General features: G+C 47.9%; 1 protein-coding gene across 6 annotated transcripts in view; it reads right to left on the bottom strand.

The window, feature by feature from the left end:
- Positions 1 to 25,066, bottom strand: part of AREL1 (apoptosis resistant E3 ubiquitin protein ligase 1) — a 448,155-nt gene that overhangs the window by 81,160 nt on the left and 341,929 nt on the right. For all 6 annotated transcript variants that reach the window (XM_078659892.1, XM_078659889.1, XM_078659890.1 and 3 more), the window contains 2 exons: positions 15,387 to 15,516; positions 15,240 to 15,298 (listed from right to left, as the gene is read on the bottom strand). In XM_078659892.1, the coding sequence (XP_078516018.1) occupies positions 15,240 to 15,298; positions 15,387 to 15,516 (189 nt within the window). The remainder of the gene's footprint in view (positions 1 to 15,239; positions 15,299 to 15,386; positions 15,517 to 25,066) is intronic.

Genomic DNA, 25,066 nt, shown 5'->3' on the forward strand with positions numbered 1-25,066 from the left:
TATAATGTTTAATGTAGATAACAGCAACCAACACAGGTGTCCTGGAAGGAGGGTGGCCACATGTAAATCTACAGCACTACATGCCACAAACAGATGCTTACTGGGTAAATACAATTTTCCGTTTGATGGCATGTGTGGCTGTAGATACACATGCTTAACATAGACTAAAGCAGTTTTCCTCCCAGAGCAGTGGCTAAACTGTGTGGGTTTCGTTTGCTTGAAATAATGTTCGTAAAACCGCTTCGCCCAAATTGACTTGATGACTGGCCATAACATCTACACAGTAATGTTTTATAAATGTGTGCGGTGTATTCCATGTAGCTGCCTTACATATGTCAACCCTGGGTATATTGCATAAAAAGGCAATGGAGGCTCTCTTCTTTTGAGAAGAGTGAGCTTTTGGAGGGATAGGTAGAGATCTTTAGCTTTGGCGTAACAGGTATGGGTGCATTTTACAACCCAATGTGAAATGCTTGCTTTAGAAATGGCCCTTCCTTTTGGTGATTTTGAGAATGCAATAAAGAGTTGTTGTGTCTTCCTGAATTATTGAGTTCTCTCAATATAATCCACGAGAACCTTTTTTTTACATCCAGATTGTGTAAAGCTCTTTCTTCAATGGAATCAGGTTTTGGCAAGAATACTGCCAACTCAGTAGACTGATTTAAGTGGAACTGAGACCACTTTTGATAGAAATGTAGGGTTGGTACGCTGTACCACTTTGTCTCTATGAAGTTGAAATAATAGTTCTTCTAGAGTTAATGCCTGAAGCTCACTGATAGATGTGAGGTGATTGGAATGTAAGTAAGTAATTTATTGTATAAATTGATTAAAATCTTTACAAAATCGCTAAATGGCGAAAGATTATCAAAATAAGACTGCAGTTATATCATTTATGGAATCCGACAATAAAAAAGAGCTATGGTACAGTTTATGTTAACTACACAGTGTTTTCCGTTCAACTGGCTTATTCCATGCTCCTGAGGAGTAACAGTTCGTCCGATATGCTTTGAGCGGTCTTTAATCTCCCCTTAAGATAATCGTGTAAGGACCCTGTGACGTATATACATGAGTAAAAGGTGCCTTTGGATTACATATGTTTTAAAACAAGGATATTGACATCATATAGCAGCCTCGTCGTTAGATTTTATAATAAGGGTGCTGCAAATCCATAAAGTGTCAAGTGCCCAATATTTAACAAGAGATTATTTTTGATGTATTAAAAGGAAGGTTTTTTGCATCATGCGTTTCCTAATAAAGAGTGCCAATTCCGGGAAATGGTGAGCCCAGGTTCAAAAGCTACTTATTTGTGCACCCGGTCTCTTCGTTGTTTTCCTCTACCGTCCCCATTAATTGTACGAACCGGCATGCCAGCGGTAGATCTCCTCCTCCAAGGCAAGCCTTCATTGGTTGTCTGCAGGATCTTATCTGCCTGGTGTTGAAGATTGTTTTCAAAAGCAGTTGTCGTTCAGGATCCAGTTCACGGCAGGTGCATAATAGATGCGTGATGCTCTCTTCTGGTTTCCCGCAAAAACGGCACTTAGTTATTTCCGAAGATCGCTTCCATGGTGAAAGGTGCGGCAGGACGGGAAGGATTCTCATTCGAGACCAAAGATATTTCTGTTTTGATCTCCTGTTGAAGCCAGCAACTAAATAATTTGCAGGAAGGGACTTGTGTAGTTCTGCAGCATGCACCATCCATGGGACCTTCCCCTGAGCGATTCTTTGTCCTCTACTACGGGCAGCCTTTTCACTGCCTTATATACCAAAGACTTAAAGCTGTTTTGCGCCCCTGAAGTTGCCCAGAGCTCCTTCAGGCCTAAGCGGTTTGTTTATAGATGCTGTCAGGTAGTCTCTTGCTATGCAGGCCTTGCTTGTGTTTATCCCTTTCCATAGGTGGGAATTCAAAGAGCTTTGTTTGGACCTTCTAATCCTATGCCAACATTTCACGTAGGCGCCATTTGGAGATATTTTTTGAGATTGTAGACCAAATGCACGCCTAATTTGTGAGGGAGAGACGTAATTTGGAAAGCTGAAGATTATTCTTACTGATCTCGACAATCTAGAATGTAAGCATCTCTTCCCCTGAGGCACTTGCTCCTGTAAGTGATAGCTGGGATTAGATTTGCTTGTAAAACCTGTAGTAGAGGGTTGAAGCTTGGTCCGGCGGTTTTAAGTTTGAGAGATTTTAGAGATACAGCTATTGAGTTGCTCTCCGTTTTATGACTTCTTTTTGTGGTTTAAAAGTACCCTTGTCGTCAATTATCACCCCTAGATACTTGTATTCGGCCATGACTTCCATGGGTGCCCCTGCCAGGTACCATTGAAACCCAGATGTGTTATTTTTCGAGTTGAAGCGCATGACCTTCGACTTCTCTATGTTGACAGTTAGACCGTTAGATGCTGCATGTCTGATAGTTGTGTTTAGCGGGTGCTGAAGCCCAATTAGAGTACGGTTGATCAGCACGACGTCGTCGGCATACAGTAAGATAGAAAGTGACAGCCCCCCTAACCTGGGCGCGTTTGAGGAGCTGATGTTTGATTTCGAAGAAAGGTCTGCCATAAACAGGTTAAAAAGCGAAGGGGCCAGCACACACCCCTGTTTCAGTCCCTTGATTGTTGGTATTTTCCTTGACAGGAATTTGCCGGTTCCTAGCTTTAATTGAACCCACATGTTGGTGTGTAGGAGAATTATCTGCATTAATAGCGCTGCTGACATTTTCATCTTCTCTAGTTTGGCCCACAATTTGTTCCTGTCAATGCTGTCAAAAGTAGCGGAATAATCAATGAAACGAAGAAAACGGTGAGTTTTGCTGCTTTGACGCCGTCCATCAGTAGCGAGTAAATTTGTGATGGTCCCTGTGCCTTTACAGAAGCCTGTTTGGTTAATGGGGATGAGCGATTTTTCATTTGCCCATGCTGTTAATTCATCCAGGAGGAGACCGGCATAGTATTCTGCCTCAACGTTAAATAAGGTTACGAGTCGGTAGCTGGTTGCTTTATTCTTATTTCCCTTCTTCTAAATTCGGATTATTATGAAGCCTTTCCAGGAGTCTGGTATAATGCCCCCGCCTCCTATGTGTTTAAACACTGATAGTAAAACGGCCGCCCAATAGTCTGGGTCAGTTTTGAACAAAATCGGAGGGATCCTGTCAGGGCCCAGTGCGCCCTCCGGCTTGCTGTTGGATACTCAGTTTTTAATCTGCAAAGTCGTAAAGCGAGGGAAGCTTATTGGTGTTCTGCTGGTGTTTCCATAGGGACTCCGTTTGTCGGGCTGACATGACCCCGGTTTTGCTTTAGTGAGACTTTCCTCCTATGAGTTGAAATGTTCCAAGAGGTGGCCTCCCCAAATTTGCTCCATTAGGTGAGAGTTAATACCTTGAACGCTGGCATTACCTAGGTTGTTTATTGTTCGCCAAAATCTTGCACTTTTATTTGTCTTTGGGTCATACAAGAGCTTGGCCCACAAGGTGACTTCTGCTTCCCTTTTTGCTTGCCGGATAACTTTTTTCTTTGTTGCTTTTAGCTGCATGAGGGCTTTCTGTAGTATAGTTTTATTTCCCCCTTGTCTGAGCCTTCTTAGAGGTATATTTATATCTTTGTTGAGGGCCCTCAGATTCAGTTATTTTGGAACTAGGGAGGTGGTTAAGCTGATTTCTGGACCGTGAGCTTGCAAGCTGGGTTTTGGGCGTTCCCCTACAGGATAAGGGACCGCCTTATCTTTTAGTGTACTGATCCCCTAATTATTTGGTCAGAGTTTCCCAGCAAATTCTCACGTTACTTTGTGCCTCTGCTTGATTTTCCCAGATTGACCTAGCTAGGGCTTGCAGTTCAAACCGCAAAAAAGAGATATCAATCTGGTGGACCCATTAACCTTGTTAAAGCAACATTGAGGTTCCACGCTGGTGTTGGAGGAATTCTAGGTGGGATAACTCTTTAGAGACCCTCTAGAAAAGCTTTAATTACAGGAATTCTGAATACAGAGATATGAGACTGCTGCGAGGTGTAGTCTTATGGAAGTGAAGGCTAACCCTGAGGTTTGTAAATGTAGAAGTAATAGACAAGGTCTTGAGGCTTTGCTGTTAATGGGTTAATATCCTTTAAATGGGAATAGTGAACAAATCATTTTTACTTTGCCGCACAGCATGCTCTAATAGTGGGTTTCTTGCCTCTTTAAGAACATCCATACATCAGGTAGATTCAAGTATCCAAATTCCAAGACCTCAGGAGCCAGATTGCAAAATTGAGAGATCTGGGGTTTAAATTTCTTACCGCTCCCTAGTTTTGGGTTAGCAGGTCCTGCCAGTTGGGAAGTACCTAGTGTGGGATTACTAAGAGTTCTAGTAATGGTGTGCACCATGGTTGTCTGGCCTATGTGGGAGCTACTAGGATGAGGGTCAGAGATGTCTGTTGCAGTTTGTGAATCACAAACGGAAGCAGTGGGAGAAGTGGAAAAGCAAATATCCCTGACTAATTCATCCATACTGCATTCCCCTTGGACTGTGGGTGTTTGAACCTGGAGGCGAAGTTTGGGCATTTGGTGTTTTCTGTTGTGGAGAATAGGTATATGTCTGGGAGACCCCATTGTTGGAAGACTGGATGGAGGACCAGTGAGTTGCGCTCCTACTTGTAAACATGTTGTCGACTTATGCTGAGGAGATCGGCAAAGTTGTTGTCCACTCCCGGTATTTACTCCGCTAATAGATGAATGTTGTGTCGTAGGGCATACCTCTAGATGGTCAGTGCTAAGTGAGACAGCTGAGGTGGCTGGGTGCCCACCTATTTTTGCAGATAATACATGGTAGTCATGTTGTCTCTTTTGATGAGGATTACCTTGCCTGTGAGGTAAGGAAGGAAAACTTTAAGCACTAGATGTACACCTAGCAGCTCTAGGTGACTGATATGGAGAGGAGTCTAACTGGGTGTCCAGTGCCCCTGAACAGCCAACCTCTGTGAGTGCACTCCCCAACCTGTGAGTGATGCATCCGTTATGGTCCTGTGCCGAACTGGGTCTAAGAAAGGCTGTCCTTGTTGAAATTCCTCCAATGCACAGAGTAGCAAGCTTGGCGGCTAGTCAACATTAGATCTTCCATCTGACAGTTCGCTTGAGACCATTCATGTAATAAGCATTCTTGTAGCGGGCGCATATTGACTCTGACTTAGGGTACTACGCCTATACATGATGACTGTTTTTACTGGTATCTGTTGATGAGGTTGAAACTGTTGGATAAGCTTTTGAAAGGATTGAATCCTTTCTGTATTTGGGTAAGCTATCCCTGTTTGGACCAATAACCTTTACTAGTCTCCACTGTAAGATTGCGCTGGGTCAAAGATAATAGCAAAAAGTTTGGCTTGGAAGGAATCTGTGCTGCAGAGTCCACGCCAGGCACAAATATGTCACATGCATTGTGAAGGTTTAAATGCAGACACCTACCTTGTTGCTCAGACACAAGATCCTCCCAAAGCCTGATCAGGGATAGATGCTCATGCCCAGAAGTACTGGGTACCACACTCTAATTGCTCAATCAAGAGCCACTATGATGACTTGGGCCCAATAGTTCCTGATCTTCTTCATGACTCTGGGAAGGAGAGGCAGGGTTGGGAAGGTGTACAGGAGTCCTGTGCTCCACTCTAGCATAAATGCATTTCCTAGAACGAGCATTCTTGGCAACTCAAACGTGCAGGTTTGACATAGCGCATTCTTTATGGTGGTGAAAAGATCCAGCCAGGGCTCTCCCTACTGTTGGAAGATGCCCTGCGCCACATCAGGTTGCAACTGATATTTGTGATCCGCCAGGTGTCAAAGGCTGACCTCATCTTCCCTAGCATTTAAAGATCTTACATGAATACCAATTTAAGCCCATATATATGTAAAGAATGGAAGTTCACAGGGTAAATGAGAAAATTAATATATGTGTGAATAAACAAGCAAACTTGCCTGTATGAGACAAAGGAACTTAAGGAGAGAAATTCTTAGATACTAACAGAGCTCAAAATTGTTAACGCTAGTCCATGAAATAAAAGGCACTATGAGCAGGTTATGCAGTGTGTACACACAGGGAAGTATGCATCTGTAGTAAGGGTTCAGCAGGACAGGCAGGTACGCATGCATGCATACGTACATACATACATACATGACCTCAGTTTCTAAATTTATTTTGCAGTTTCAGCACCAAATATCTGATCTCTGGACGATCAGCAACCTCCAAATCTTTATCGATGTTAAATCAATTATACAGCTCTTCCCAAACACTGTCTGTGTGCCAGTTGAACAGAGGGCAATTCTAACATGGCACTCACACCTCGAAAGCCCCTGGTGAGAGAAAACTAAAACATCCTCGGTCTGCTGTCGGTTTCCCAATTGTGCACAGGGAGCTGGGATGCATCCTTCAGCACATCCGAGCTGTGCCCTGATGGCTGCCATCTTGGGCAGCTTGCGGTGCAGCTGACCGGCATTTTGATGCTTGGTCTGCACCATTAAACGCAAGCCTGGCGCGGGCGCGCCAAATGGCAAACCAGTCTGGCCCCATCTGTGGCCAGGGCCCCTACCCTTCCCAAGGCCCTTAGGAAAGTCATTTCCTCTAACCAGCTAGGATTTCTCCATCCAGCCTGCTTGGAGGAATGCTGATCGTCGATTGACCCTCCAGCTGATAGTGACCATTGCAAGCACTGTCATTTTGCTTGCAACCTTAAGACTCCCCCTGCAATTTTAGGTGATGCACCCAGCATCAACACTCTGGCTGTGGAGCAGAAGAGCACATTGGATAGAAACTGTTCCACCAAAAGCGGCTTCCACTTTTTCAGTGTAAACTGCCGCTCCTTGCCTACGACTTCCGTGTAGATAATGCCCCTGATGTTCCTCACGGAAACTTGTCTAGATGAGGCATTCCTACCAGACGTCATCGCCGCATTGCCACACAATTACTGTATTACTAGAAGAGATCGTAAAGAGATGGCATTTCCATTATTTACTGTGACACCTTCCAATGTAAAATTGAGGAACTTCCTTCCCCAGCTAGTAAAGCCCTCTTCTTCTCACTTCATCTTACGCCTAAATTTACGATTTACGGTGCCTTAATCTGATCAGTTGCCCAGATCAGTTGACTGGGGCTGAGTGTTTGATTTGCTCAAACGCTCCGTCCATCATCCCCTTTTGTATCGCGTAGATACCCTAGACATACCCACGGGGAAGGAGGATCTGCGAAAGGGCCCCACCGGCCTGGACATAACATAAAAAAGGCCCCACAGGGGACCAGGCCAACGGACAAGACGAGGAGCCTCGACCCCGCAGGTAAGGGGAACCCCCATAGCACAACGCCACAGATCCCACGGGGGCAGGGAAGAAGAAGGAAGAAAGAGTAGTCCATTCCATGCCACTCAACAGAGGAAACAAGGCAAGGGGAGGCCGAAGCACCCCATTTCCATACAGGGCCACAGAACCGCCAACCAAGGTCAAGGCAAGGAGAGGAAGAAGAGCAACCCAGAGGCTCCAAGGAGACAGAGAGGAAGAACAGCCCGGGTCACTCGGCAAGACCGGTAGGCTGCGTCCCAAAAGGAGGAGGAACACAAGAACCTTCCCAACCCCCAGGCCAGCGAACATGAGGGTGAAGAAGGCCCGAACACACCACAAAGAGGGGTACGCACACATGAACCAAAGGGAGCAGATCAGTGACATGACGCCAGGCCGCAGACAGCAGGCCAAACCTGACGAATCGCACAGCAACCCCAGAGAAGGGCACCTCGGGGTGCTACCCAGGCAGTCTCAGTCAGCATAAGGGAAACTGTACCTGCAAGTACAGAAGCATCACGGAGGGCAGTGGTCCGAAGGCGGCCACAACTCCCCAGCACAAAGAAAGCTATATAACAGCTATCAGTACCCCACATAGGGTATGTTAGTCCCAACATGGGAACCCTCTTAGGAAGAAACTTCCGCAGCAGAGGACAACTGAAAGAGCAACGGGAAAAAACAAAACACTAACGGCTTGTCAAGCAGCCAAGAAAAGAACAGGAGGCCTAGTCTCAGTGCTAACCTGGTATGAACAGATTGCAACAAACCACGCACAGAAGAAGGGCCGGCCTGTAGCCAACAAAGCCACAGTCCAAGCAAGGAGGACTCTCAGGCACAGGAAGCACACAGATCACACAACAAGGGCGACTCGCCCCAACCAAAGAACAGCTCACAAAATCCAGACCAACCAACAAGTTACTGAGGGGGAGGAGGAGGAGGAGGGGGGGGGAAGGAGGAGGAGGACAAGGACGGAGCCCTGCCAAGAACCTCCGAATGGCCGATTCCGCCGGGGCGTGTATTAGGAAGGTGCCCTCAAAAAGAAGATTCACCAGCCGCTCCAGCACATTCTCCGGGAACACACTGTCCCGAAGCCAAGCATGGCGGCGACGGGCAGGTGAAGAGGCCATGGCACGACTCAGCCCCTCTGAGATATCCAGAGCGGAGTGGCGAATAAACACCACCAGCTCCCGGCCATCTAGCGCATGGTGTCACAAGTCAACCCCAGCAACCTCCTGCAAAGTTGCAGATCCAAGGCACTCCACCGAGTCCCACAAGCAAGACGTGGCCCTAGCCAGCACACATGAGGTGTTAAGGGCCCGCAGAGCCGCACTGGTCGAGGGAAATATATGGCGGCCCCAGGAGTCTAGCCAGCGGGCCTCCCGGGAAGGTGGAGCCAACAGCGACGGCAGGGAAGGAAAGGCGGCAAGAGGGGGCCACTGGCAGAGGGGTGAAGGGAAAGACACGCCGGGTCACACGGCGCTGGGAGGTGCCGGTGCAGAAGGTGTTGGGGCACTGGAGCCACAGTGGTGGGACGCCCCCAAGTCCCCGTCAGCGAAGAATGGAGCGAACCTTCAAAGGGGAGCAGCAGCTCCCTCCCACCAGAGCCCTGGTGAAGAACCTCCTAAAGATGGTCCGCGGGGAAATGGGCAGATGGATCTCCCATGCGCAAAATTCCCACAGCCGTGGAAACAGCGCAAGAGAAGGTCGCAACCGCCTCCGCAGGGCCCCGCGGTGGAAAAAGCAGCTCCTCCATGGGCGACGGCTGTAAGCTAAGGCGGCCGTCTTCGAAGCCAACCGGAGTGGGCAAGGGCCAGGCCCGAAAAGGAGAAAGAGGCGCCGAAGAGTGGGGGACTTGTGATTCCTCTGGCGAAAACCGCGGCCGCGGCGATGGCACGGATCCGTCTTTCGACGACGCCGGGGTAAAAAGCCACGACGCGGCGGCCTGTCTCCGGTGAGTACGACACCAGCATTCACCCAACCTCTGGGGAAGAGGGGATGTCTGAGGACGAATCCACCACCTGGCGCCTGTCCGGTGCGGTAGAGTCCGCAACCTGGAGCAGGGCGTCATCGTCATCCAACACCACAGGAGATGGACAGGCCTCCATCCCGTCACACTGCGCCGGGGACCGGGGCTGAACTGGAGCCGAGGTGGTCAAGGGGTGGCACCGGAATGGCTCAGACTCGACCTCCACCGAGGTAGCCATCTGTGTGGAGGAACGAGAAACACCGGGAGAGGGACAAGGAGTCGCCCGCCAGCCTCAACCCATGGGGGGACGAGAGAGGTCCGCTGGTCCCCACGGCGACGCCAAGGCCGACTCGACCTCCGACGAGGCAGCCGCCTGCACGAAACGACGAGATGGACCCGGGGACTGACAAGGAGCCCCCCGCCAGCCTCGCACCATAAGGTGACGAGAGGGGCTCACCGACCCCTTTGGCGCTGCTAAGGCCTGCGTGGAGGGACGAGAAGGGCCCGGGGAGGGACGAGGGGTCCCCCTCCAGCCTCGACCCATGACGGGACGAGAGGGGTCCGCCGACCCCTGTGTGGCCGCATCACCGTGGAGTGTTGACGCCCCCAACAGGCCGGAAACCAGCCCTAGCGGTCAAACTGCAATACTTAACCACAGGGGAGCGATACTCTTGCGGCACAGGAGATGGATGTGGATGACGGCTGCGGAAACCCTCCACTTAAGCTGAGCGAGGAGACGAAGCCAAACTGGACATGCGAGCCGAGAGGAGTTTCATGCGGCGTTCCTGCTGCAACTTCGTCTTCAACCGCTGACACGCCTCGCAGTCCGTGGAGCCGTCATCCTCCCCCAAGCACCACATGCAAATGAGGTGAGGGTCAGCCACTGACATCAAGCGTCCACAAGATGAACACGTTTTGAAGCCCAAAGGCATCCGCACACCGTTCCCACAATACACAAAAGATCGAAAGAAAAAGGGCCTAAACAGGCTCAGAGCAAAAACCGGGTCCGCGTTGCATGCGGAAAAGGAAAAAAAACTGACGTAGGCGCGCCGGGGTGGGACTTATGTGACCTCGCTGACGTCACGTACGTGGACGATATCTGGGCGGAGTCAAGTGATGACATCCCCCCCCGGCGTGCAGGGATGCTGGGCAAAAAAAAATTCTGGATCCAGTATCACGCCTGGGGATAATTCTACGTTAAGTAATCTGCAGCTAGTAGTCTCTTCAGATGTGATGGTCAGAAATTGAGCCTAACTCAACATGCCAGCTTTCCGTACTCATTTATCTAGTACGTCTCCCCAACTGGCTCACCAGGTTGTGAGTGATCAGCCCATGGTCGATAGGTGGCTTAGAAACTCCCTTGACATTCTACCAGCCAAATTAAAATCTGGGTCCAGGCAGCACCAAACTACCCCTTGGTTTAATTTGTATCTGATGGAAGAAAAAAACCCTGAAAGAGACTTGAAAGGGAGTGGAGAAAGCTCTATGATCATAACTCCAAATTAAAATATATATCAGCCTTGAGCCATTACCACAGAAGTTGCAGAAATGCTTGCACCTCCTTTTTTCTACCCAAAAATGTGAAAAGCCCAAAACTGTTCGAAAACAAATTTTAAAGTGGTTCAAGATCGGTCTGACCCTAGTAAAATAGTGTCATCCTCCCCACTGTCACAAGCCCAATGCGAAGAGTTGGTAGTCCATTTTGTCAAGAAAGAGACAAACGTTTAACTCGCTCTGGTGACAATTGCTGAGTCCCAGTCCGGGATCAACAGCTCACCTCCTACTCTTACTCCATCTCGTATGAAAGAAAACATTCACCCGGTCATGAGTCAACCTCTGGCTCAATTTTACTCTCTGCCCCCTTAGATTTAATGCAATTTATGGACCTGCTGCAGTCCATTAAGTCAAGTTCGCCACTTAATCCTCTTCCCCCGGCCAAATTGAGCATCCTGAGTCCCCACCTTATGTCTTCCCTGGTTGAACTGCTGAACTCTTTGCTGCAGGAGGGGCTTGTCCCCAAAGCCTGTAAGCATGTCATGGTGCTACCCCTGTTGTAAAAAAAACCTTTGGGCCGATCAACTGGTCTAATTTCAAGCCCATTTATCTACTTCCCATTCTCTGTAAAATACTGGAGAAGCATGTAAACACCCAGAACACCCCATTTGTGGAAGCCCGGAATGCCCTCCACCCTTCCAAATCCAGATTCCGAGCTGAGAAAAGCACTGAATCCGCTACATTAGGAGTTACAGAGCATCTCAGGCAGCCATATCGAGACCACAATGGATTACACACTTTTTAGCATCTCTCCCATCTGAGGCCACTAGAAGAGGATGGCCCCGGTTCCTCCGGGACATGAGTCAGAACTTGTGCAACCGTTTCCCACAGGGAGTGGGAATAACGGGCCAATAAGCATGCAGTGTTCTGGCTGGCAGAAGAAAAACATTTCTTACCCTAACTATCCGGCCTCTTGGATTCCCTGTCTGGGGGAGCAGAAAGGAATGAACCATGGGAGGTAGAGGCTTGTACCACCAAGCTCTCTGGGGTAGGATGGGTGGTGAGAAAGGTTAGGTCGCCTGGAGCAGGGAGGTGGCGTATGGCGATTATCCTATTCACAGGAGCTCCTGTGTTGGGTTTGGACCAGGTACCCAGTAGGACATTGGTAAAGGCCTCATTAAAGGGTAACAAGGGTTCTGAAGCTGAGACACCTGGCTGCAAGACCTCTGTCAAGATATTAGTTTTGACCACCACAGAAGGGAGCTGAAGGTCCAAGACCTCAGCCGCCCTTCACACCAACATAGCAAATGATGCTCCCTCCTCCGCATGCCTGAATATGGAGATGTGTCCAGTCCACTGGCCTCACCCAACTCCTCACACCAGTCCATTTCATCATAGGCCCGGTCTTCTAAAGGGTCCAGTGAACTCTCCCAATCTTCTTTCAATCCTAGCCCAGATGGACTAAGACTCAGGAAATGACCAAGGACTCCAAGGCTCTCTCAGTGCCGGTATCAATGTAAGTCGACATGGTACCGGCACCGGGTCGTCTGGAATCAAACTGGGGCTGGCGCCACGAGCGTCAGAGCCGGCGCCAGAAAAGGTCACAATGGCACAAGCGGTGCCAGACCGGATCCATTCCCAGGTCCAAAGGAGGACATTTGCACTGGTGCAACCAGAGAGGAACCCGATGGAGCCCCCACGGAGCCTACGGGCCCAAAGGAGCGCCAATAGGGTCAGGTCACCCAAGTATGAGGCAGATGGCATTATATAATTCTTTATGTTGGGCATGGGTCCAGAAGAACGAGGCCTAGAATGCAGAGGCTCCTCCATTGTGTCAACTTACGGACGGGGAGAAGTGGAATCACGCTTCGAGGACTTGGGTTTCTGATGCCTCTAACCTGTCCTACCCCATGAGTTTGCGTGGAACGACAAGACTTGGGACTCCCGGAGCGATGCCCGGACTTTTCTTTCAGCCAGGACTGTGAACGAGACCACCTAGGAGTAACGCGACACAGTGCTGAGTGCCGATGTACAAATAGCTTTAGGGACAGCTCCCTCAAAGCTTTCTGCAGTCGGAGCACAACTCAGAGTCGAGGTTGCATTCCAGACACCAGAGGCAAACCAGGGGTGGATCCGTCATAGACATGGAGAGGCGATAGGCACTGCACTGTTTAAATCCAGAAGTCTTCCTAAACATGATGGAAAAGAAGTCTACATTCCCCCCAAAAAAGGGGTCGACAAAATGTAAAAAAAAGCCTGCCAAAAAGTGGCAGAGGGTAGTTCTCTTCAGAGATCAGCGCTTGAATGGTGAGGAAAGAAAAGAAGTGACGTCAGAGCGCTGAGGTGATGCCTATATAGGTGACATGGATGTCATTACGGCGCAGATGAAACGGACAACCCTACGTGGAGCCGACCGATGCCACCTACCGGCGTGCAGGGGTATTGCTCGAAGAAAAATCTTCCAGTTACAGTCTCACGCCTGGGAAATTCAAGGGTAAGGAATCTGCGGTTAGATGTCTCCATCACATAGGGTATTCCAATCCCGGCTCTACCACTTCTCTCTGCTCCCAGCCCCAGTATGTAGATTTGCAGGTAAGTGTCAAAATCAGGGCACTGCTAGAACACAAACCGTGGTATAATGAGTCCTAGCATAATCAGAGAGACTGTAATCAGAGCTCTGATAGAATGAGAACGTTGCCATAATTTGTCACTCACTGCATGGCACCAAAGGGTCAATTGTATTTTTATACAGGACAAGTAGATTTTTGAAGCATCCCATGAGCAAATAGATAGTTTATCAAATTCCAAATCCCTGTGATACTGCTGACCTCTCAGCTGCTTTTGGCGTCGGAATGGGTTTCATGGGCAATAGCCTTCCCTGGCTCTCATCTTACCTTTCCAACCGACATCAGTTTGTTGGTTCACATGGGCATCTCCAGGTCACAAAGATCTGTATCACCTGAGCCGTCCCCTATGATTTATCAATATCCCAATGATATACAACAGTACTTGAAAGTCTCCTCGGCTTCAGAAATCCAATGTCTCATACACTGCTTGCCCATCATCCATACCTGAATGACCAGCTCAACCCAACCAATATGAAAGTATTTTTATTTGCCAAGAACAATAAATGAGAAACAGTAAAAACCTGGCTCAATAACATGAACTTTCATGGTTTTGAACCCCAACTTTCACTGAATGCCAAGTCACTTGGATTACTACAGGACATCAACTTCACCCTCGAGGAACACATTGGCAAAAAAGAACAGCCTGGTACCAGCAGTTTCTTCTAAAATAAAAAAGAAAACTGTTTCAACTAGAAAGAGACTTCAAAACTGCTGCTCAAACCCTTGTATTCTTGCATCTGGATGGTACCAATGCCCCACTTCACAGGATCCCAGACTCCACAATGGCATCCTTAATGACACGCTACACACCATAGCATGTACTATTAAGGACATGAAGAAATATGATCACTCTACAACCATCTGATGCAACACTACTGGCTCCCTTTGCCAGCTCGCATCACCTTAAAAAGCAGCTACATCATTTACAAAGCCATTACAACCAGTACGCTTATCTTGCAATCAAGCTCACCATCTCTAGTGGTTCTTGGCAAACATGCAGTCAGGACATTATCAGACTGCAGACTAAGAAGTGTAAAAAAGTAAAAACAAGACAGCAGGCCTTTTCTAACTATGCACCCAGGGTCTGGAACAACATCCTCGTATTCATCAGGACTGCCTCAACGCTATTCCAATTTAGGAATGAGTTGAAGACTCAGCTCTTAAAAGAACACTACATCACAGTACATTAACTGCCCACAACCCAGCTTCCTCTCCTGTTACTCTGTAACTTTAAACTTCTTTTAGACTATATACTATGCTCCTTTGTCTCTTGGCTAGCTTCACACTACAGAAATATTATATACATACATACGTGCTGATACTTTTCATTTATTGTTTGTCATGTTTGCATCTTTACCGATCTAGAGGCAAACTGTATGTATTGATAAAAGACGGCGGTGCAGTGTACCATGAATGCTGACTCTGTAAGGCAAGGAATTGAAATCCAACACCTGAAGTAACCATAATCCTAAAGCTGGGCATCTTTGGCATATATCAATAGTACAGAGGCATGTGACTAATACATAGTTACAGAAAAGAGACGAGATACAGAATATGTTCTATGTCAGAACTTGGAACTCTGGAAAGTATTCAAATGATCACAGATTGGAATTCAGCCTCTTTGCCAAAAGATTCTCACCTGCTGTGAATTGTGGCCAAATAGCCTGGGCTACACAGTTCGTGCATTGGGAAAGAGCGTATATGAAATGAGTGCATGAGCAAATAGCAGACAAATGACAAATCCCGCTGCCAGAGCCACAAGTTTGCTCACAAAGTGGATTTAGTGCCATAGTTGTAATTAAGGCCTTAGTCTTATACATCATACCAATATAAAAAGGGTAAGGTTTTTAAAACACGCAAAACCTACCTCTAGCTCATTTTCATCAAAGATTGCAAGCAGATTCTCAGGAACCAATTCATTTAGACCTGTCCAAAACATACAGAATATAATTTATAAATAGTGCTCTAGAATTCCTGAAAACAAAAGCGAACATCACAAAGAGACTGAGTTTACCTTTCAGAAAATGCTCGACTTCTTCTCTAACCTGAGTGGCTAGCCTGTACTGGGCCAGCAGATTTAGGTAGAAGATCTTGTTGCCATTGGTCACTTGGATCTGAGCACCATTGGATATCAGCTCTATCACCTTGGTGAGGGAAGACAGCAATGTAAACAGAAGGAACAAATGTGTTTAATATGAAATGAGGCCATTGAGGAACAAAGAATGACATTTTATTTATTTAAAGAGTTTTGTATAGCGCGAACAAGACCCATGGGTATCCGAGCGCTTTACAGAGCATGAGGTAGTATGGAGACACATATTGGAAGGAAGGGTTAAACAAAGAGATGTGACATACATTACGTTTGCATAGCCTCAAGATATCGAGACGCAAAAATCAACAAAATATACAGTAAATACAAAATATACAGAGTCTGAGATTAACTTATTGAATAAAAACTATCTCTATAGTGCGATTTCCTGTTTGCAGAAAGGTTATAAATAACTTTCCGATGTGTTATATACTCTTTATAATCTAATATCAGGATTGATAAAGTATCAGTCTAAGCAGTGTTCCAAGACAATAGTGGATCTATACATCGGTTTAACAAGGTATGGTCCAAGATATGAGGTAGATATTGTTTTTAGGATATAAGTTCACTCGTCCTGAATCTTGTCCTGTGATTTCCAACTTCTCCATCCATGGATTATAATCCTCGAGTAAGACCTACTTCGCCATTAGTAATTCTTTTTGACAACAGGGATAGAGGGCATAGATTTACCACTAGATTTCCACTGTCTGACCTTTCCTGGCAATGGCAGAAGTAAGGGGAACAGCTTCCAACAAAGTCCTAACACCAAGTTTCCTATTGGTCACAAGTCTCTCACTGCACATATTTGAGAAACATCTGTCTTCAAGCTACACTTAGAAGTTTCTAAGTCATCTTAATTGTCCTTCAATTAAAACTCCAAGCATCATTTCCATTTAAAGAATTTCCATTAAAATCAACATCACACTCCACACAAACAAGGTGTACTTCAGTAGAAACACGTAAACTTCATCAGTTAACAGCCGATGGTAAACTAGAGATGTTTATTTGCCTTGTAGCAGAGGGGTGGGGGAACTGGGAGTTGGAAGACTGGTGTCTCTGCTGGCCGGCACACTGCCTGCTAGATCAGTACCTGGAGCTCCAAAAGGACTGCGCTGTCAGTTGTATCACTGGTTAAGAAGGTGGTCTAGGCCTATATGCCAGCCCTCTGAATTAGACCCAATATATTAAAACTGGTGCAGGTATTAGTTAGCAGGGGTCAACGTCCCCAAGAAAGCACCGTAGCTAGCCCTACTGTCTTTAAAGAGTCCAAAGCACAGTCCGTTTTCTCGCTAAAGCGGCGGGAGCCATCAAGGGCATGCTCATCAGCGAAGCCTGCACATCGCCTGAGAATACAGTGGGCCTCACCCAGGCACATATACGAAGATTAAGACTGGTACCAACTGCCCTGTCAAGGCAATCTGGGCTATCCAAAGCTGGGCTGATAACATATTTGGCTCCAACGTGCCCGTCATGGATCATACAGGCCTAATAGGCCCCAAGATCTTCCAGGACTGCCGGCAACATCTTTCTGGGCACAGGTGACTGCCCTTACAGACTGCAATGACAGACTGGAGAAATAAAACATACGTTTGTCAAAGCTGTCAATCCTTTTGGATTCCCTATTTGGAGGAGCGTCTGAAAATGATTTAGGATTCACCTTACTGGTCAAGGTCTACAAAATAAGGCTCTCTGAAGGGAGGCTTGATGAGACAATCAAGATCAACAGCACTGGTATATGACATCTGGCCAACTGCTTATTCACAGATGGGCAAGAATATTGCTTCAACCACAGTCATCAGAGAACCTGTGAGGGAATAATTAAACAGAAGTAAAGGCTCACAGTCTAGCTGCATAACTACCAGTTGCGCCTTTGTTATTTCATAGCTTGACAATAGTCGAGCTCGGACCGATTTCAGCACTGGATCCAACATGGTAATCAACACTGGATCATCCTCTAGTACTGGCGTTGGGAACCAAGATGGCTGATGGGACCAGAGTGGAATTCTGCACCAGAGTTGGTACTAACTGTTAAAGGGTCTCAACGGAACAGAAGGCACAGTGGAGGAACCATTCGATGGTAACTCTACTTGAGACCCTGCCATTCCTTGGGGACCTAAGGCTCATTACCTGAAGTGTGTTTATTTGGCAGCAACACTTTAAATTCAACAGGGTTTCACTGGAGCAAGTTAATGTCAGGACGTCGTGGATTTCACCTGGGATTATAGACATTCAACACTGTTATTTCAATTAGCTAGTTGCAATTTAATTATTTTGTTATCAGCCTGACCTCTTTCAGCCTTTCTTTCTCTTCAGAGCTATAATATACAGATTACAACACGCACCATTGGCATACAAGGACAATTACTTACCTTTGGTAACGCTCTTTCTCACGTTTATTCTAGATACCTGCACATTCCTCTTCTTAGATTATTCCCTATGTGTCAGACTGGGTGCTGGGATTTGTTTTTCGTAGCACTGTCCCACTCACTCCTAGACGGTGTTGTGCAGCTCCGTGTTGACTGCATGTACAGTCCGTTTCTTGTCTTTTCCCTTTCCGCAACCTTAGACAATAGTTGGTTACAGTGTGCCAAGTAATAACTTGGGATCTTATCAGACATTAGAGGACACTCCACAGAAAGTGAAGATGGGAAGGCAGTTAGGAATCTGGAGTTAGATAGAATATTCACCAGAAACATTGCTACCGAAGGTAAGTAACTCGTTCTTCTCAATGATGCTTCTAACTGCAGATGTCTCAACTTAGAACAGATACCAAAGCAATACTTCCACAAGAAGGAGGGCCTGTGGAGTGGACACAGAACAAAAAGCCTTGCAGAACCAAGTGACCAAAGTGTCATTCCCAACTGGATATATCTGTCAAGACAGTGGTGCTCCATGAATGTAGGTAATAACGCCCACGTCGCAGCCTGGCACGTACTTGGAATAGGCACTCCTTGCACCAACACAGTTTTTTATTTTCAAGTTTTCTTTTAATGTGTATATACTTTATTAATATTGTATTATTATTTAATTTTCTAAACAGTTGTGTTCCTCCTGAGTGGGCATCCTACATCCCAGATTAAGAATCAATGCATTAGAGCAATGGAACATAAAGACTTTAAATATGCTCTACTAGAACGTATGCATGGGTAACATCATGCAGGTGCAGCAGGTCCAACATTCATCACTTTTTTGAATACTTTAGTGTGTCGCTACGTGGGTCTTGTGAACACTGTCACTGGAACCAAGCTATACCTGGTTGATGAGCACTAACTAGGGCAAAACTGGTCCTGGGTTGCTTGTGTTTCGGTTCAGAGAGTACCTGGGTCAGCAGTTCAGGCTGGACTGTTCCCACTGAGACTGATTTGCAAATGGCTGGGTCCAATCCGAGGTGGCATGGTATGCAAAATAACAATGGGATGGGATGCGGCTCCAAGTAATTAACAGTGGCTGAGGTTAATTCAAGAATTGCATCCATCACTTTTTTGTATAATTCAGGTATAATATTTCTGGCAGTTGATACTGTTCCAACAGATATTCGCTGAGGAGCTAGAGAATTGTTACTTCTGAGGAAAAAGCAAAATGTATGATTAAATATCAAAGGATGCAATTTGTGGGACTGAACAACTGATTGGGACTTTCTTATATTGTTGGACGTGCATTTGCTCAACAAACTGGTAGCACAAGTTGCTTACCTTCGGTAACGATTTATCTGTCAGAGACATTAGTTAGTGATAGATTCCTTACCTTAGAATTACCCCCAGGTGTCAGACTGGATCCGGAAAGTTTTCATCAGCAGTATCCCTGCGCATCGGAAGGTGGTGTCTCGCGCCCGTCATAGGCGTCGTGATCGCCGGGATGACGTTCTGGCAGCTACTTAGACCCCGCCCTCGCGCGCTGACATCAGTTCTGTACACGACTTTCCGCGTTGGGAACGCAGAGCCATGCAAGATACTGACCACTGGTGCATTGAAACTAGGGCCCTGAAAGGGATGACCTTAACCCTAGAAATCAGTTTGTAGAACGGGGAGGATGGGTGGGGCGGTATGGAATCTAATACTAACTACTGTCTCTTACAGATATATCATTACCGAAGGTAACTAACTTGTGCATCTGAAAGAGACACGTTAGTGATAGATTCCTTAATTCAGAATAGATACCCCAGCAATACCAACCCAGGTGGTGGGTCTGCGTACCAAAATCACACCAGAAAGTCATGGAGAACAGAACGGCCATAGAAGCCGCCTCTCCGAACTTCGCTGTCAAGCAATAACGCTTAGTAAAAGTGTGCAGCGAGGCCCACGTGGCTGCCTGACAGATGTCTTGCAGGGGGACACCATGTCCCAATGCAGTAGTAGCTGCTGTCGCCCTGGTAGGATGGGCGCGTAGCCCCACCGGAGGTTCCTTTTGAGCCAGAGCATAACAGGCTTTTATACACAAGACAACCCAGCAGGAGATAATCCTTTTGTGTACAGCCCGGCCTTTCTTGGCGCCTACGTAGCCAACAAAGAGCTGGTCATCCACCCGGAACTGTTGTGTGCGATTCAGGTAAAATGAGAGCGCACGTTTTGGGTCCAGATGCTGGAGCCTCTCTTCCTCTCTGGAAGGGTGCGGAGGCAGAAAGAAAGTGGGCAAGGTTATAGTTTGACTGATGTGCAATTCAGTAACAACCTTTGGCAAGAAGGAAGGACGAGCACGGAGCACAACCTTGTCCGGATGAACAGACAGACAAAGAGGTTTACAGGAAAGAGCCTGGAGCTCACTCACGCGCCTAGCGGAGGTGATTGCAACCAGAAAAGCAGTCTTTAAAGTCAGTAAACGAAGAGGACTGTTGAGAAGCTGCTCAAAAGGAGCGCACATCAAATAAGTAAGAACCCAATTCAAGTTCCACTGTGGCATCACAAACGGAATAGGAGGGAAAAGGTGAGCAATGCCTTTGAGAAATCAATTTACAACAGGGGTCTTGAAAAGAGAAGGATGATCGGGGAGTCCGAGAAAGGCCGAAATTGCCGAAAGGTAGCCCTTAATAGTGCCCAGAGCAGAGCCCTGTCAGGCCAAAGAAAGAAGGAACAAAAGGACTTCTGAAAGAGGGGCATAAAGGGGATCTACAGCCTTTGCTGTGCACCATGCGACAAATTTGTTCCACCTGCAGGCGTATACCGATTTAGTGGATGGACGCCTGGCTGCCAGAATGATATCACAGACTTCAGGGGGCAAGTAAAATGGAATCAACTGTCGCCACTCAATCTCCACGCAAGGAGGTGGAGGCTGGACAGGCTCAGGTGGAGGACTGTCCCCTGCTGCTGCGACAGAAGTACCTCCCGAAGAGGCAGGCGGATCGGGGGATCCAAGCTCATACTGAGTAGTTTGGGATACCAAACTCTTCGAGCCCAGTCCGGGGCCATAAGAATGACTTGGACCCAGTTCCGCCTGATCTTCTTCAGCACTCTTGGTAGAAGTGGTATAGGCGGAAAGGCGTACAATAGACCGCAACACCGTAGGATTGTCTGGAGCTCCACATGGTTGATATGGAGCCTGGACTCCGCCAGAGACCAGAGGCCTCTGATCTCCGCCTCTCCCATGTGGCCGCCCCATCCCAGGAGAGACGCATCCGTCACCACTGTGTGCTCCGGTTGGGGAAGGGAGAGTGATCTGACGCTGACCCAATGCTGGTTCGTGAACCACCACTGCAACTGTCGTGCCGTACCCTCCGAGATCTGGACGTACTCGGACAGGTCCCCTAGATGCTGCGCCCACTGGAACTTCAGGTCCCACTGCAGAGCCTGCATATGCTATCTGGCATGATTGGTCAGCAGGATGCAGGAGGCCATGAGGCCCAGTAGCCTCAGGGTCATCCAGACCGAAACCCTGGACAAGGGCCGAAAGTTCCGAATCATAGCCCGAATGTCCCGGGCTCGCTGTTCGGGAGAATAAACAGAAAACTGCGCCATGTCCAGAACCGCTCCGATAATTAGGAGCTTCTGAGAGGGAATCAAGTGCGACTTCGGCACGTTGATGGAGAACCCCAGCAAATGCAGGAGGTCGGCCGGAGGTGGGAGATGACTGCCTGGGGCGAAACCGCCTTTAACAACCAGTTGTCGAGGTAGGGAAAGACTGAAACCCCTGATCTGCGCAGATGAGCTGCGACCACCGTCATCACTTTCGTGAACAACCGAGGGGAGCTGGTAAGGCCAAAAGAGAGCACGGTGAACTGAAAGTGCTCGTGGCCTACCGTGAACAGCAGGTAAGGTTGGTGGGCCGGCAGGACGGGGATATGAAAATAAGCATCCTGCAAGTCCAACGCTACCATCCAGTCTTGTGGGTCCAGGGCAGACAAGACCTGAGCAAGTGTTAGCATTTTGAACTTCTCCTTCCGGAGGAAGCGATAGACGTTCCTAAGGTCTAAGATAGGACGCAGGCCCTTGTCCTTCTTTGGAACCAGGAAGTAGTGAGACTAACAACCACAATCTACTTCTGGCATCAGAACGCGCTTGATGGTCCCCTTGGCCAAGAGAGGCACAACTTCCTGCTGGAGAAGTGCCAAGTGATCCCCTGACATGCGGTGGTACTGAGGTGGCATGGCTGGAGGGGTGGCCTCGAAGGGGAGGGAGTAGCCCCTTCGGACAATCTGTAAAACCCACCTGTCCGTAGAGATAGTGCGCCAGTGGGGGAGGTGATGGCAAATCCTGTTGCTCACTGGCGTCTGGTGAGCCTGTAACACTGGACTAGGAAGGTTTGGAGGCAGTGGTGGCAGGGGAGGTAGCGGATTGACCAGCCCGCTGACCCTGTGACCCACCTCGGCGGGTCCGACGTCCACGGCTGCGCTGAGACTGTTGCTGGGCAGGCCTGTGGCTTTGAAACAAACATGTCTGGGCGCCCATTCCTTGGCCACAAAAGGGGCAAAAAGCAGACCCCGAAGGAGTGCGCGTGGCGAAAAGGCCCAAGGACTTGGCCGTAGCCTGCGAGTCCTTAAAGTGTTCCAACGCACTATCTGCCTTGTCGCCAAAAAGGCGAGTGCCATCAAAAGGCATGTCCATCATAGTTTTCTGGACATCCCCTGAAAAGCGAGCGGTCCTCAGCCAGGCGTGACGACTCAGCGCCACTGTTGTGTAAATTGCACTGCCCAGCGAGTCGGCGGTGTCAAGGCCACAACGAATCGTGAACTTAGCTGCATCTCTCCCCTCAGAAACAGCTTGGGAGAGCACCAGCCGGGCCTCCTCAATACACTGAGGCAGCACCTGCGCCACCGTATCCCATACAGACTGGGAATAACGTCCCAAGAGGCATGCAGTGTTCACAGACTGCAGCCCTGAACTGGCGGAAGATAAAATCTTCTTCCCAAACTGCTCCAGTTTCTTGGATTCCCTCTCCGGAGGTGCATAGGGGTGGAAGCCGGGGACGACATTGGCTGGGTAGCCGGCCAATGCCGGTGGCGTAGACGTCAATTGAGGTCGTACGAGGTCAACCGACATCAGTTGGAATCCTTGCATGTATCCATGGGGGTCTCACGGTGCCGGAGTCGCCGACGAAGAAGGGCGAGGACCTCCAGTCAGACCTGCGGGGCCTGAAGGGGCGTCGGCGGGGCCAGATGGGCCAAAGAGGCGTGCCATGGCTGACAGAAATTCCTGCAGCTGGGCTGGAGTCGCCGAAGGACCCGGGGCGGGTAGGCCGACGGCGACTCCGTAGGCTCCGCCATAGCCGCGGGGGAGGTACCACCCGCATCCTGAACCGTGTCGCAGGACAGGCAAGGGTAAGGCGAAGAGCGACGTTGCTTCTTCGACTTCTTGTGCTTTGTCTTAACTGACCCTGAGTACGAAGACTTCGTTGAACGATGGTGGCGGCTCCGTGAACGGTCTCTCGACCTCCCATGGGACCGGGACCTTGAACGGCACAGAGCCGACTCCCTGGCCTCAAGCACCTTTCGGGACCGCTCCCGCAAAGTTTCGGAGCCATGGCCTGGCAGACGGGTCACGACACGGGGTCGTGGTTGCGCCCCAGACAGTAGAGAAACTCGCGGTGCAGGTCCGGCACTGACATCATGCAGGGTCAAACCTCGCAAGACTTTAAACCGGGCATCCCAATACACCAGGAGTCAAAGACTCAAAAGACCGAGACAAAAGTCCCCAAAAACTCAGTCAAAAATTGACTGGGGGTACCACTCTCTCCGGATCTGCGCTTGCTGACGTGGAAAAAGAAAGAACTGACGTCAGCACACAAGAGGGGCTTCCAAGTAGCTGCCGCAACGTCATCCTGTCGATCACGACGCCTACGACGGACGAGGAGCCACACGACGCCACCTTCCGACACGCAGGGATGCTGCTGACGAAAACTTTCCGGATCCAGTCGGACGCCTGGGGGTAATTCTAAGGTAAGGAATCTATCACTAACGTGTCTCTTTCAGATCGGTTAATTAGAGGCTTTTTAATTTAGTGCATACCGACATTTTCCAACAAAATGGTGCTACTGAACAAATATTTTTGATAATTTTGTACTGTGCTTTTCTGCTTAACGTTTGCATCAGCTGCTCCTCAATTTAATAACTGCTAATCAAATTTGAAAAGTATGAGCTGGAGTGAAGACTGGATCGTGTTAAAGACAATTATGTTTCACGATAAAGGACTGAGTAATAACTTTGCAACTTTTATCTGAAGCTAATTAAATTGGTAAATAATTGAAATAATGTTTTTTAGAATGAATATCTATAAACAAGGATTAAATCCCTCGTCTGCAGCCATTTATTTGCTCTGGTGAAACCCTGATGAAGAAAGAGTGTTTCTTCTGAGAAAACAGGTCTTGTTGTCCAGCGTGATTTTAATTCTAATGGACATTTTCCTATGGAAATGATGATTGGAGTTTATTTCAAAGTAAATTAAAATGACTATGACATTTTTTAACGAAGCTTGAATAATTTGAGATGTTTCTTGGGTATGTGCAGTCAGAAGCTTGTGGCCAATAAAATGTTGGAGAGAAAAATATATCTGAATAGATACGATAAGCCCTAGTAAGGATTGTAAAGTGAAGGCAGTGAAAGATTTAGTGGTGAAAAAAGGTGCAGAGGGAGAAAGTAAGAGAGAAGTGATGAGAAAGGACCAAGCAGACAGCCTGTGCAAATCATACCGCTGAACAATGCTTTGAAACATTCACTTCTACTCTTTATTAGTCACTCAGTGGGTTGAACTGGGGGCCTCTGACAGCAGTGCTTAATTTGAGCCGGTGGTTGCAGGTGGAGCCCGCTGGCACTTATTTTTGGGGGAAGGCATTTATTTTCATTCGACTAAGACCCAGACCAAGAGAGTGAAAATAATAAAAGAGGGAAAGAAGGAAGGAAGAGGTGGAAGAACATGGACTAAGCGAGAAAGCAGAGATAAAAATGTATCTGCAAGAGTTAAATAAAGGAGCCGGCAGGGCAGCGAGTGTTTAGGGTGGATAAAAGAGGCATGAGACATAATCAAGATTAGGGAGTTTTGATATTTGACATCCTCAAAATTCTTTAGCGTCAGCCGTGGATTTGTTAGCAAAACGTTTGACCTTGGCACTTACTCTTTTACAAATTAAGCACTGTGTGACAGGGAAATCCCTTTCAACGTACCCAGGTCCTAGATCACTAG

The sequence above is a fragment of the Lissotriton helveticus genome, chromosome 9, assembly GCF_964261635.1.
Source record: "Lissotriton helveticus chromosome 9, aLisHel1.1, whole genome shotgun sequence".
NCBI lineage: Eukaryota > Metazoa > Chordata > Amphibia > Caudata > Salamandridae > Lissotriton > Lissotriton helveticus.